At 31.2% G+C, this 16,561-nt stretch overlaps 1 protein-coding gene across 1 annotated transcript in view; it reads right to left on the reverse strand.

Annotated features, from left to right (window-relative positions):
* The window catches only part of LOC137921730 (O-acyltransferase like protein-like), a 28,849-nt gene extending 16,908 nt beyond the window's left edge, over positions 1–11,941 (reverse strand). The window contains exons 1-2 of the mRNA XM_068764544.1: positions 11,857–11,941; positions 8,505–8,641 (exon numbers count right to left, since the gene is read on the reverse strand). Coding sequence (XP_068620645.1) covers positions 8,505–8,641; positions 11,857–11,941 — 222 coding nt within the window. The remainder of the gene's footprint in view (positions 1–8,504; positions 8,642–11,856) is intronic.
* Between the last annotated feature and the right edge of the window lie 4,620 nt (positions 11,942–16,561).

Consider the following 16,561-nt stretch of genomic DNA (forward strand, 5'->3'; position numbering starts at 1 on the left):
TCACGGGTGTGTACGCATATCTAATAAAGTTCCACAAGATATCTTACACCTTCCTTTTCTTAGTTTTAAATCTTAATTCTATTTTATATTAAATAAATGTTATTAAAGCAATAGCTTTTAATTAATTAAAACGTGTGAAATTTGATTTTTTTACTCATTTAAATCTATGTCTATAATAAATCTAATATATAAAATTCTCGTGTCACGGTGTTTGAACTTGAACTCCTCTGAATCGGCTTGACCGATTTTTACCAAATTTTATATGCGTATTTAGTAGGTCTGAGAATCGGCTACTATCTATTTTTCATACCCCTAAGTGATAAGGGTTGTTCACCCTTAAAATTTATTTTTTATTTTTTTGACGAAATTTTTGGTTTTTATTTTTTTATGATACAGCATATAAAAATACATACAACCCTTAATTTTCACCCCTCTACGATCAACCCTTATTTTTAAATTGAAAATAAAATAAATTTTTTTTTGCAAAACAACGTTTGCGGGATCAGCTAGTCTATTATATATAATAAATGTACAGATTTAAAATGGCAGCTGTTGAGTTTCTGGCCGGCTCTTCTCAACAGATCAGCGTTCAGCCGGTTGTAGCTTACTACTTATAATGTTAAAATAATCGACTAATTAAAAGCGCGTGTAAATGCGTATTAGATATTTTTAATTTGAATTCTATCTTGCTTGGGAGAGAAAACAAAAGGTCAATTATACATATATGTTTAATGTTTCAGTTTAAGTCACCTGTTAGCCCGGAGGCTTTTACAGTTTTATCTGAATTGAGTTCCCAGAACGGAATTCGAATAGGGTTCGTGAATTTTGAAAAAAATATACTAGGCATTCGTTTTACGGTGACTTTCGAAGTAGGTAACAACTCTGCCTCTGTGGAGATGTGTAGTATAATGTTATATCATTCTAAATCATTTTCTTTAAAAATGACAGCGACGCCATTTTTAATTTCGGAAGCTCTAATGATTTTAACGAATTATCATACGTGTCATGAAAAAATTAAAACCTTGAATTGACATAAGAGGGTGTGAGGTGATTGTAAAGAATGATAATCATCCTGTGTAATGCATAGACTTCCCCCACGCACATGCAGGGATGCGCAGTGCCCTGGAAACGCTGACTAAAATGAAAATAGATACGAAAAGCATCGCCTTAATGATGGGCGACAACAACCTTCGCCCATCATTTCTATCGTTTGCTCGCAGGGTGGTAAGCAATGCAATAAAAAATAACAAAACCAAATAGGAAAACTTGAACCAATATAAATAATACGCACATGTAAAAGAACTTATTAAATAATAATAGAATGTAAGACAAGACTCTAATGTATTTAAAAGTTCTGTGATAAAAACTGTAAAACTGTAAAACTGTACTTTAAAACCTGTGATATTAAAAGATAAGGATAGAAACTGTAAGAATAAAATGAAGATTAGAAATAAAATTGTACCTTGCCACCTAAGAGTAAAAAAGATGAGAAAAGGAAGGCGATAAAAGCAAGAAGGAATGAAAGAACCAAAAAAAATTTCAAGATATTGTGAAGGATAAAAGGAAAGAATAATAGAAATTGATAAGAATGAGTGTGAGTGTACAATAAAGATAAAACCCTGAAAAAATTATTTGTAAATAAAGTCCCTGTCCCAAACAAAATAGGGGTACGAGAGGATCCCAATAGCGGGGCCCATAAAAAAAGACTTCTCCCAAAGATCAACACAATCACCGAACATGCGCTGCCAGCATTAATCTATCTCCAGCGACTTTGACCATATCTTCAGTCTATTTATTATAAAATATTTATAATTACCGGTTACAACAGTATATATATTTTTTACGCTAAAACTTTGAGAAACGTATGCGCATACCTCTTGTTCCACCCATATTTATGTGGGAACAGGGATTTTATGTTTGTTATTAATTTTTTTCACTCTCTTTTATTATTTACTTTCTGTTCTTCCATTCCTCACGATATCTATCTTGCTACTCTTTCATTCAACAATTCGTTCTCTTTTTCTCTTACACTCTTATTACCTTTCATCCATGCTGAATCACTGCAGTAAGGTTTATTTGCAATATCACAGATTTCTTATTTAATTTTCCTCTTACATATGTATCACAGTTACAACATTATAATTATTTACATCTAGTTTGTTTTATATTATATTTTAATTCTGATTTACATTTTGTTCTTCGACTGTTTTGCTTACTTGTTTCTATTTACAGGAGGGAATATTAGGCTTCTCAATCCTTAACGTAAAATGGTTAAAACTTTGAGAAACGTATGCGCATACAGTCCTAGGTCACGAGCGACTGCCAGCATTGCGCACACGCAATCCACGGCACCGGGTAAACTTGATAAACAAAGTTACAACACGTCGCCTAAGTGGGACGATATTGGACAACTATAGCATAGTTCAATGATGGCGGGTCTGTTTTGCAAAATGCTGATAATGCAACCATCATTTTCACAACCAAACTGTTGAGAATTCTGTATATCTTTAGTAAAGTAATTTATCTATTAACATAAACGTAAAGGGGTGGATACATAGATCATTTATTGTCAATTAACGTATATATACATCATATTTGAAAATAATAAACAACGAAATGATAATCTAGTAAGAAATTGCGTTTAATAATTTTGATTACTCTTCTTCTTCTTCCTTCCCTTTTTCCCTTTATTTGGGGTCGGGTCTCCTTATCAATTTGCGCCAGGCCACTCGATCCTGCGTTGTCTCTGCATCAAGTTGAAGGGTTTCCAGTTCCTTTCCGATATTAGACCACCACGTAGCTTTTGGACGCCCTCTTGAGAATTCTGGGAGGCTTAAAGCAGTTTTTACCACGTGGTCATCAGGTTTTCGTCGAATGTGGCCATTCACACAATGCACAAAGTATAAGTTGAATTGTAATAATTTTGATAACTAAAAAAATATATAGTTTACTATCTGTTCCATTAGTCCGCTCTGTCAAAATTATTGAACTGTCGCATTCCAATAGAAAAAATTAATTAATGTAACATATTTTACAGTGATCACATCATGAAAGATGATTAAAAATAGGTGTTCATTTACATTCTACCCTCATTTAAATCTTTTACAATGATTGCTAATTATGATATATATTTTTTCAAATGAATTGCGATAGGCTAAATAAATGTTTACTGTATCAGATCTGTGTGAAAGGTTATTTCATTATCAGCAAATATCAGCCGATAAATACTCACTAAAAGGTTCCAAAGATCGCCACGAAGTTTAATTAATGTATGGATACGTTTCAGAAAGTGTGTACCTACAAAAATTATTGATTTTAGATATGTAATACGTTTTTATTTTATGCCCCATATTTATAAAGGAACAGAGATTTTATGTCTGTTATAAATTTTTTTCACTCTTTTATTATTTACTTTCTCCTTCCATTCCTCACAATATCTATCTTGCTACTCTTTCATTCAACAATTCGTTCTCTTTTTCTCTTCCACTCTTATTACCTTTCATACATCTTGTATCACTGCAGTAAGGTTTATTTACAATTTGCATATCACAGATATTTTATTTAACTTTCCTCTTACATATGTTATGTATCACAGTTACAACATTATAATTATTTACGTCTAGTTTGTTTTCTACTATATTTTAATTCTGATTTATGTTTTGTTTTTCGACTGTTTTGCTTACTTGTTTTTATTTATAGGTAGGAATATTCGGCTCCTCAATCCTTAACGTAAAATGTTAAAAACGTATTCCATATTCGAATTAATACATATTAAAATTAATAATTGTTTCATTTTACTATCCCTGAAATCTTGGTACCTTCCAGAATTTATAATCTTGCATTAAAAAAGCCACACATTCATACTTAAATCTTTTTATACCTACAACCAAATACCCTGTATAGTTTAACCAATATTTAATTATCTGCTTATTAAATTAGTAGGGATAATTACGCTTGCTTTTAAGTAAATAATCAATAACTTACTTCTCATTAAATAAACAATAATTGATTACTTTCATATGTATATGCAGTGTATATGCATTTATATTAATGTTAAAAATCTTACTGGCTAGATACATATATAATATATAATAAATTACATATTTATAATACAAATTAACGTTCTAAAAAATTTCTTATCAAAGAACATAAATTTTATTTCTTAATAAATAATTTATTAATTTATTATTCGATAATTTGCAACTTTTAAAAGCATCAGTATGTTAGGTACCCTTGACCTGAATAACAACTAGTTGCAGATAGGTGACAGTGTTGAAAGCCAGATATCTGAGGTGAAGACTAAACCGACTCGAATCCAATAAGATCTTGTCCAATTAACGCAAAAATTTTTCTTAAAAGAGAAAATTAATATTTCCTGTTTCACTGAAATGCAGTACAAAATGAAGTAATAACTTAATTAATTTTAGTATATTTATATAGATTACAAATCCCTAAAACAATATAAACCAATGTAACCCGAAACATAATATTGTAAGTAATGTACAGAAGGGTGGAAGGCGTTGCATAGAAGGTATAAATAAAATCAATAATAATTAAAGAAAATTTAAAGCAAAAAAGAAGATAGAATGCTAGATTATATATTATGACGAACTAAAGAAGTAAATAAATAATAATATTAAAAAACTTAGTGAAATCAAAATCCCTGTCCTAAAAAATGATAGTGGCAAAGAGGTCCCCCAATAATGGAGGATTTAAAATAAAAATATTGCTCTAAACATTGACAATATTTTTTTTATTTTATAAACTTTCTGCCTAATTTGACACGTGTCAATTGATAGGATTAAGAAATAATAAAAAATGTATTTAAAAAACAGTGTTTATTATAATGTTTTTAAATATACAACATTGTTCATTTTATTTTCTGGTATGTTAAAAAATTATCATGAATTTATTCTTACACATGTTTTTTTTTTAATCGATGTCACAAACATTGCGCTTGCGATTTAGTTATTTGACATTGTAAATGTAACTAAGCTATGGTAACTCAGCGATAGAGGGCCTAGACTTGCGAATGTAGATAGCGGGTACGATTGCGGGGGTGCAATGTTTGAAAACTTAATATATATATATGAAATCGATAAATATCTCTGGTTATATATGTAACGAATCTATAAGAAAAGCTATTTGAAATTAGCATAGGAATCGCATTATATATATATATATATATATATATATATATATATATATATATATATATATATATATAAATATACACATATATGTACATATACATATACATATAGAGCTATTAGAACCAGCGGCTCTCAAGATAGACTATCGGCTTTAGATGTAACTCGATACGACTTTATAATTTTTACGCCTTTATTTAGGGCGCGAAAAATATTATTAAAACTACAAAAAATTCCATCAAATCAAAAGTTAAAAAAAAATAATCTTATGTGTTTTGTATATAAACATGCGGCTAAACGAAGCAGCTAATCAGCGCACACAGAGATTACAGAGTTGCGTTTGCGCAGGTCACGGACAGCGAGTGACGCAACTGCGCTCGCGGCGAGTGACCGTCTCTTGACGTAATAGTAAGGACGACGGACTTGGTCAGCGGCTTGACGCACTTCGATATGGATTAATATGGACTAATAATACAGCATTTGTTGTAGAGATCATTAGGTGTAGGCAGTGGCGTAGCTATGGTATTTGGGGCCTGGGGAGATTGGGGCTTGCCCCCCCCCCCCCTAAAGAGTCTAAATAATTTTAAAATTCAGAACAGAATGTACTTAATATAGAAATTTTTTTTTGGTTCAAAATAATAATAAATGTATACAAAATAACATTAGATCTTAATAAAATTTATTGGGAAAATTTAAAAATGAACATTCCTCGCTTATTGGCCTGCAAAGTCATTAATCACATTTTCAAAATCAATAGTGTCGACTAATTTGAAACACAGATATGTGTTTTTGTGATTTAGGGCCCTTTTAAAAAACACTTTATGTGTTTTGCGAATGAAAGACTTAAACACTGTGTATATTATAATTTGTAACTGTTTACTTTTTTTAATGATCATATTATTTAATAACTTTTTTAGAACCAAAATAGTAAAATTCGATATTCTTTTTATGTTATTTACTTTAAATTATGGTTTTCATTTTTCTTTTAACATTTCATTATTCATCATTCAAAAAAAAAAACAATTCAAAAAAATGATTTTCAACTTTGGTGCCCCCCCTGCTTGTGGTGCCCGGTGCGGCCGGCCCGCTCGCCATCCCCTAGCTACGCCACTGGGTGTAGGAGAGAGATTCTATATCCATATTAAAATAAAAGAGTGTCGTGTAAAGTAAACAGAAAATCTAAAATCTAATTGTTTTAATGCCTTTTTAATAGTGTATTCTTTACATAATTTCTTAATTTAGTTACTTTAGTCACAAATATTCATGCAGCAAAAGCCCAGTGAGAACTGAGATTTGCGATCATAAGTCGCGGGTTCGATACTTGGGATACAATCTTATGTATGATAGCCACTGATCGCAAGTTTCCAGAGAATAGGCAACATCGTTCTCTGCGTACCATAATACCACACTGCGATCCTGATATGATCGCAAATTAGTCCGCTACCGCAGGACTACCACTGCTTGAGGAATTCTGTTTTTATTTCTATACACCTATACTATACCTATACTTGTTTTACACGTTTTCGCTTTTACACGGTTTTCCAAATAAGGTTTTTTTTTGTTTTTATCGCACTCTACTAAATGCTACTGTGATTGAACACGTGTGCTGTGTACACATTTTCCAGCTTATGCGCTGACTTTGCTCAATATGATGTTTACAAAGATCTTACAAAAAATTCGAAGCAATTGTTAATAATCTATTTTATGACCATCGCTCATAATGTAAATATTTCTGCTTCAAACATCGAATCGGCACAAATAACTTGGAGTGATGAAAGTGAATTCGTAACTTCGATTCCAAAAAAAAGCGTGAGAGTAATTTCTGACAGTGATAAAGGATAATAAAGCAACTTTGGTTTTATTTTTTATTCTTCTGTTTAATATATATTGTAATTAAATAAAAAAAACAGATAAAATGCATTGACAAATTTAACTTGTCAATGCATTTTATATTTTTTCTGTGTACACCTAAAAATATTGAAAATAATCTCAACTGTTAAAAAGCAAAATTTTGCATTTTCTGCGAGTTTTTCGATTTACACGGTTTTGACTTGAAAATTTTTAATTTTCGATTTACACGTTTTTCTCAGGAACGTATCTACCGTGTAAATCGGGGGATAGGTGTATTTTCGTTAAGATACGACGAATATTTATAAATTGTTAAAACAACACTTCCTGCACGAACCACGAGTAAATTGAAAGTTGTCTTTAACTGTCGAATATTTATTTAAATATCTTATTACACAAAAATATACTCTTATTTTTTATGATCCTTGTATTTACTTTTGCTAAATCCACCGCGTGTCATATATATAAGACACACGGTATTATGGTAAATGAATGTTTGTCTGTATGTTCTTTATGGAATCGTAAACTATGCATTTGATCATGTGATGATCTTTAACAAAATTGTTGTACATGAGCCCACGGAGGTTTCTAAGTTAGTATGGCCAATTTTTGACAGATGGCGCCACTGTCATTTTAATTAATTTCATATATTGCAGTGACAGCTAATGTCTATCCTTCAAATTTATTTTACACACGCACAGAATACCGCTAGTATTTAGTAATTAGTGAAAATACTTAATAATTTACTTTTACAAGTGCATTTTAATTGCGTTTGTTTTTTTTTTTTTTGTTGAACGTATTAAGAGGATCATACAACATTTAACATATATTTACAAGCTTTTGCGAAAGAATACCTCGATGTGTTTTTTAAACATATGTCGGTATATTGACTTGTACATATATGACATATTGACTTTTTTAATCGAACTCTCACTGTTGCCTTTTCAGGTTCTACGGATTCATGTAGTAGGCATAGAAGGCACTAAAGACCTCTTTAAAGGTAGCGAAGATATAGTTGTCCCAGTGGGAGCTCCAGCTCGGTTTGATACATACTACTATTTCACTAGATAAGGTACTGTGCGTTAAAATAATAGTATTTATTTAATATTCTTTATTGTACACGTTAAGATACTTTTAATAAGTTTTACAATAATATACAGAAAAGTACAATGGGCGGTCTTATCACAGAAGGCAATCTCATACAGACAACCATAGTATGAAAAAGGTAAAAGTACTTATAAAGGGTAGTTTACGTGTACAAAAAATACATATTCACAAACAAATGAACATACATACTTATAATAAATAAGGTTTAATACATATTATAAATATAATAACTATAAACTTCGGTCAGTATTGGTTCGATCGCACTTGCCTCAGAAAGAAACAAGAAGAAAAAGAAATGAATTAAGAGATAGATAATTACAGGTCTAGTAAATGGTTCTTAACCATTTTCTTGAAAATAGGTAGTGAGTTAGCACGTTTCATAGCATGTGAATATCTTACCTTTAACAACTGTAGTAAAGGAGATTGGGTCTTTGAGACCAGAGCTGCGTCCACGATGCAGTAAACGTGGTCCGGACCCTGGCATTGTGTCCATTCGTCTAATGCGTAGAGTGGCGGTAAAGATGCAAACGCCGTCTCTATTGAAACAAGAGATATATGTACATAAACCTAAGCAGCCACAATAAATGTAGATTTAAATGAAAAAAAAATAAACTTATCATAAAAATCTTTGATTTATAATATAAAATTGTGAACAGGGAATCTAGATTAGGAAAGAATGCCGATGTATGGAAGAAGATATTCAAATGTGGAACGATAGAACATGTTAAGTACAAAAGAAAAGCATTTAAGATATTGTAAAGGAAGAAAGGATTATCTTCTTCTTCTACTTCTTTTCCAGCTGATAGACCCTCGCTGTAAGGCATAAGCCGCCCCCAAAGATCGTCATGATGACTGGTTCTGCGCTGCCAGCAGACAACGACAACTTACAACTAACTATGTATATATAAATATGAAAATTAAAAAATCTGAAAAAATATTTTTGTCGAAAATTTAACGGAGCCCCATTCATGGCAGGAGGAACAAGAGGTCCACATGAGAACTATTATAAAAGATATACGTTTAATAAACAACTACCAATAACATGTTTGACTCTTATACATAACTCATAAACGTTAAATGCAAAATTCTAGAATGACTTCTTTAATTCGAATTGCATACGTCATGAGATTACCATAATAATCTAATTAAATAGAATCTAGAATCATACCCTACCTACCTATACTATCATACCTGAATTTAAGATTACGAGGGTGCCAAGCCCTTTCTTTTATTCCTTATACCGGTTTTTTTTTCAAGTTTTGTTATCGCTTTTAAATTCTTTGCATTGTCAGGAATTTTTGTAAGAGTTTGTTTAATACACTTTTTAAATTTATTATATTATACAGTACCCGGCGATAAATATTGCACATCGATCTTTGGAAAGAGACAATCGGCTAATTTCGGCTTCGTAGAGCGTTATCTCTGTCGCACGAAATACAAACAGTCCGGTATTTATACAGAGCTGTTGAAACAAGTATCATTTGATTCTTTTGATAATTATTTTTATTCCTTGTATAAAATACACCAATTTTTCGATAAGCGGTGTCTTTAGTTTGGGGTAAAATAAAATAAATTAGCATATTCACATTATGTTTACGTATTAAATTAAAATTACAACTGTACATAATAAACACATGTATGACTCTGTGTTTGGCACTAATCGGTGTAACATAACTCCTGAAGATGCCCCGTGGAGGGGTGAAACACGCGTTGAGTGATTTGACAGTGGCAGTTGTGTAATACACATTGTTTGCCGCATACGCATTTATCAGCGGGCTGGCGGGCGGTGCACTTTGTTGCACGACTACTACTGCATGTGAGGAAGTGGCTAAATATTGGTTCTTTTCTTACTTAGGATGGACTTCCGCAAGGTAACGCCTGATTCCATTAAACACCATCATACATATTGTTAAAATGAGACATTATAATAAAAATAATAATTATTCTAATTCTCAGTTACCTCCATTTCACTATTTGTGCTTTCAAAGAAGTGAATATCACCAAATCTGTATATTATATAATCAGTGTTAAAAAGAAACAAATTATGAAAAACCTTACTGGGGTCTTACCCAATTTTGATGGCAATTAAAGGTATGCTTTTGAATCTATTGAATACAGAGACACGCATTCCTTATATGTATATATATTTGTATATATATGTATGTATAGTATTGAAAAACCATACACAGTTACCCATAAATTCCTTTATTTTTATAGTGCCTTCATGGAGGTATTACCAGCTTATTTTTATTTCTATTACCAACCTCTCCTCCTTTTTTCACAATAATACTATTTTTTGTATTCATTACCTTATAATGTTTATATGTACATAGACCTTATTATCGTCTACATCAAGAAGTGCCTAGCTGTAGCTCTTTGAATGATTATTTATGTTTCTGGGTAAATATATTAGAGTTCTTAAATCATTGTATTAATATGTTTACAAAAATTTATGTTTAATTTCTAACATAGTGTTTATTATCAGTAATTTAAGGTTATATTTATTGCAATTATGAAAAATAACATATCTTGAACCTTTGTCTATTTTTTTTAAAGTTTATTAATATTTAATGTAAAAGTAACACCGTCTAAATACGTATTTAATTATGAGCATTGGTAACCCAGTCAAAGAGGATCGAGGCATTGTGATCACTAAACAATATAGTAAAATGAATAGACATAGTCAATTTCAAGTTCGCCGATGATCTTTGTTCTATTTTAATTATCATGTGTGTGTGTCTATCTAGATTTAAAGTAAGGAGTGAACGGATTATAAAAAATACTATAGAGAAGGGAAGGGTTCGGGCATTCCGACGAAGTTGAATCGGCAACCACTTGAGCATATTACAAAGTTCAGAAACATGGTCATATTTGACCAAATAAAAACCTGATACAAAAATTCTGGAGGCTAAGCTTGAGCGCTTATAACATAATTTTTAGTAGTAATAATATAGCTGGCATCAGCATAATCAAGAACGAGAAGGAAAAGGGATTATAGCAGTGAAATCTTGGCAGCTAGGGGTAAGAAGTTGACATGTCTTCTCAAGGTTACTTCTGAAGAAAAGACCTTATGACTAATATGTTTAAGCCGAGGTTCTCAAGTGAATCTCTGTTCAGGTACAACCCAAGATTTATTATCACTAAATGATTCATATAAATTTAAAAAAAAAATATTATGTAAATAGAGACACTGCCCATGATTGGGGTTGAACGAGAGGTCCCAAAAACTGTTCCATAAAAAAAAAGGTTCCCAGTGAATTATTAAATACGTAACCTTACAATTGTCATTATATTTACCGAAAACTATTAAGATTTCGCGCAACTTTTTATTTTTATTTTTTTCTAAAAGGACCATAAAATATTGCAAAATAGTTTTCAAGTTATAACGTGACCAAAGAAGAGAGTATTATTTTATACATATATATCAGGGGTGAGCAACCTTTTTTGATTGGAGGGCCGGTTCAAAAACAGTGGGCCATGAAAAAAAAAAGTATATATTCAAGGTTCAAACCATGTTCTGAACGTAATTTATATTAATATGTTCGTAATCAACCGATTTACAACTAATTAGACACTTTTATTATCTTTTAAGCCTTGATTCTAGCATATTGTTTTTAAAAAAATACAAATATAAATTAAAATTCACTTGCCTCGAGGGCTGCATGCGGACCGCGGGTTGCTCATCTCTGATATAGATAGATATATGTATAAGTTGACTTAAATAACTATAACATATTAATAAAATATTTACCATTTAACTGGATGATACTTCCACTAACAACAGTCAGTATGCTAAAGGCCACCGACAGAGTCCACACTGCGCTGTTCCAATGCATTTTATAACTTTTAAAATGTCTTCTTACACTTTATTTGCACTCATTTATATAAAACTGCTACACACAATCAACGTTTTATAGTTATATATAATAAACTATTAAAAATGTAATAATGATACTAAAATGAATTATTAACGCATAAATTATTGTAACAAAGTACAAAATCTAACAATTTTGGGTAAATAATTTAAGCATCTATTTATTTTAAAATGCATTTCACAAAAGCATATAAAATCGTATTTATAAATAAAGGTAATAAAAGCAATTTAATTATGTAAACAGTGATAAGCAACCGAATTAATAATGTAAATATTATGAAATCAAAATTAAAAAAAAAGAATTGTTTGTAATAAAACAAATTGAACGCATTTTTATTTAAAATCGCATTCAACGTAACGAACGTATTTAAAATTTAATTACTGATATTTATTTTCCTATAATACGGAAACAGATTATTAAAATATTATCAAATCTTATTTAAAAAGAATCGAACATTTTTTTATAATATAATGTGAACGCACCGTTATTTTAAATCGCATTCCGCACGACCGAAACTGTAAAACCAAATTTTATCAATATTATTCAATCTAATTTAAAAAAAACAGTTATTTAAAAAAGGAACGCACTCTTATTTTGAATCGCAGCCCAAAAAGCCAATTTAAAGTTTAATTAAAATATTTAAACTTCCAATGATACGTAAAAAAATATTTATTAAATATATAAATAAATCAAAACTACTTAGATTTTCTGTTTTAATAAAAAAAAATTCAACACATTTATTTCAAATCGCAAACCACACAACCGATTTAAAGATGTTAACCTTTCATTTCAATAACACGAAAACTAATTTTCAAAGTTAATTAGTTCAACAAAAGGATTGTTTTTTACGCGTGTATATAAAAACACTGAACTAATGTCTAAATTAACTTACTACTAATTGGACTAAATGATGGCGACCATCGGGGACAGTAGACTGGCCGTACGACAACAGCGCGCGCGTGGAATTGAAAAAAAAATTGCGAAAGGCATTTGTGCAATCCCTCCTCAGGGAGGGAAGCCGCCCTTCTCCAGCGCAGGCCACGCAATTGCGACAGCCTCCAATCTGATAGACCGGCACTCCTCACCAATAACCGGTCAAGTTCGTTGTTCTCCGCACAAAACTTTATATCAAAGCAATTGCACGTGTTCTAATACGCAACAAATTAAGCTTCAATCTTACACAAATATTTATTCATATATTCAAACATTATAATATTAACGCAATATAGTGGTTCTATTGACAAATTAACAAATGTTTTGACATTAATATAATATAGTTTAAACCAGTGATTCCCAAAGTGGTCTATTTCGACCCCTAAGGGTCTACGACAACCTGCAAGGGATCTACGTCAGCGAATAAAAATTCGGGGGTCCATGAAATGAAAACGGGGGTCCACAATAGTGGATCTCAACACATACACTAATAGTACCTATTTAATTACATCATACTATCTTATAATATCATATACTACCGTGGATAATTAATCCATATGGTGACATAGAAGTACAAACGAAGAACTTAAGGTTCAGTTTAAAAACGGATATCAGCAATTCTGGCTGCAAAACAACATACCCGTTACTTATCCCGTATATAATATGGAATATAGTGAGGAAATTTTTAATTTTCTTTCCATCGTCATACCTAGTGGAAAGGGGGTTCAGCGCTGTTACTAATCAAATTTATAATATATGTTTATAAAATTGTGTAAGTTGTAGGATGTTGGTATTCACTAAAAATATTGACTTATTGCTTATGTTATTTTGTTTATAGTTTATTTTATGTTTATTTAATGTTACGTATATTTTACATAAACAAAAAAAATTTTTTGAGTAGTTTTAATTTAAATTCAATTAATTAATGTATAAATTAACATATGTTTTTACTCTAAGTTTTTAACACTAAACTTAACTACAGTTAGAAATTTACACGAAATTAATATCAGGTAAGTAGGGGTGTATCCAACACGGAAAAACTTGGCAAGGGGTCTACGATACAAAAAAGTTTGGGGAACTCTAGTTTAAACGAAAGTGAAAACATATTCAATTTTATCATATTTTTAATATTTATTTAGATTAACATACACCTAATATCCATATATAATAATCACTAAGAAACGAAATCGGGAAAGAAAGAAAACGACATAGTGGAGCGAATTTGCAAAGTGATATATATAGTATAATATCATGTTTCGGAATTTCGCGTTAAATTCAATTGGTAACCCAAAAGGCTTCGCCGGAATGCTCACATACTTTATCAACTTTATAATATTCTTTCAATATATCAATCCACTCACACTCCCTCTTATCTCAAATCAAGGTTTCAATTTCTTCACGATACACATGATAGGTGTTTGAGATCAACAGAGAATGTATAATGAGTAACCGCTGAGATGGGCTAAGTCACTATTTATTCTTTTTCTTTCTGTTTCTTTATTCTTTCTGAAACAAGTGCGATCCAAATCAGATCGATTTCTTTATATATTATTGTATTATATTTATAAAATGTATTATACCATATTTATTATAACTTTAAATGCTATATACATATGTATGTATGTATGTTTTGTACATGTTAACTACCTATTATTTACACTTCTGTTTCCATACTATGGTTGTTTGTAAGAAATTTCCTCAGGCGATAAGACCGACCATTGTACTTTTTTATTATTATGAAACTACTTTTGTTTTCTAGTGCGTACAATAAAGAATATTAAATTAAAAATGCTGGTCGCTGGGGCCTTCTGGAGTGAAGATCGCAGACCGGAAAATGCAGCGGAAGGCGCAAGGTATATGACCTTGAGGTCGTCGAAAACACTGAATGACCGTTTCCAGTCGGTCCAATTATATATCTATGAAGGAGGCTTATATCAAGCATTAAATTCTATGGCTGAAATCATATTTATGATGATAAAGCACGAGAGGACCCTTTGGAATAATGCCATAGGCCATTACAATGTTTTTATCACCAGATAGGCCACAAAGTTCATAAGGTCATGTGAGTGTACTTCTCAGCCTCTCCAGGTAATGCCAGCAAAACATATTTCACCATGTGGATCATAACAGACCATCTGTGGAGAATGATTATGTCCGCTTAAGCGAACAGGACAGACATCTTTTTGAACTAAATTGCACTGCTAGCATTTTCAGATTTCGCAGATTTACGATGGCAGTAAGTAGGGGGCGCCTAGTCGAAAATCTCTTATAGTTTGCGATGCTTATAGGCTGTTAAAAGACTTCCGTGCTCTTCGATCGAGCGGACGGTTCTTGGAGTGACAAGACTGAAGGGCCCCTGAAAGGTACCTCAGCTTGGACTAGCACTCAATATCCGTTTAGGTAAAGTTAAAGATAGATTTAGAGAGCATCGCCTTAATGATGGGCGACGACAACCTACGCCCATCATTCCTATCGTTTGCTCGTAGGGTGGTGAGTGACACTGTTAATAGAAACAAAACAGTATAAATAAGTAGGTACCAAATAAACTGCACATAAAATAACTAGTCAATTAATATTAGGAAAAATAGAATAAGAAAAGTAGAGTAATGTACTAAGAAAGCACAACTCAAAGAAAACTGTGATAAAAAAATGAAATATATAAATAATAAAATAAAGCATAAAAAAATGTACCTAGCCACCTAAGAGTAGAGCCACAATAAGATGATGGAAGAAAGGGGAGGAAAGCAAGAAGGAATGAAAGAACAAAATTAAAGATATTGTGAAGGAAAAAAGGTAAGAACAAAAGAAATTGAGATGTATGAAGGTAAGTGAAGAATAAAGATAAAATAATTGAAAAACTCATTTTGTAGACCCAACTAGTTAGGGGTACGAGAGGCCCCCAATAGCGGGGGCCATAAAAAAAATATGTGTAGTATTTTCAATCAGGGCCACCCAAGTGGGCAGAAACTTGATTTAGTCGGTTGCTATTTTCTAGCTGTTATTACATCCACTTTGAAAACCTTTAGCGCTTGGAAGCAGAAAAAAAAACTCCAACATCGCTTCGATATTGTAACGCAACGGTTGTTTATATTATTATTATTCATAGTTGCATGACCTGAAATATAATTACAAATGAAACAACACACATATTTTATCTTTATATTTGTTTTAAATTCTCAATTTTAATAAACTATTTACATAATAATCGTTACATTAATTATAATAAATCAATTTTATCCAAACGGAATCTGACATTTGCAAAACTTCACATCATGTCACACGAATGGGCAACGGACAAATCGCATTCAGCCTAAACGGATTAAAAATAATTATCCATTATATGACATATAATTAAATTATAAGAATTTATTATTTATTTTTGAATTATATTATATTTTATATACATAATACAGGTTCGATGTACACTCTACTTTTTTTTTAAAATAATATTAAACATTTTTTTTAATGTGTACTGTGATTTATCCGCTACATTTCGTCATTTCAGAAAGATACAGCGGAGTGCTCTTTGCATTTGCGAAAATTTAACTCTGGACGGTATAGATAGCGCCTTGTGGTTTCGTTAAAAGCTATTGACGCCATTTTGAAAAATCTGTAGATAAAAAAATGTCATACTTGACATCACTTTTA

The sequence above is a fragment of the Battus philenor genome, unplaced genomic scaffold, assembly GCF_028537555.1.
Source record: "Battus philenor isolate CCGP_79_NKW_IND1 unplaced genomic scaffold, ilBatPhil1.0.hap1 SCAF_19, whole genome shotgun sequence".
Lineage (NCBI taxonomy): Eukaryota > Metazoa > Arthropoda > Insecta > Lepidoptera > Papilionidae > Battus > Battus philenor.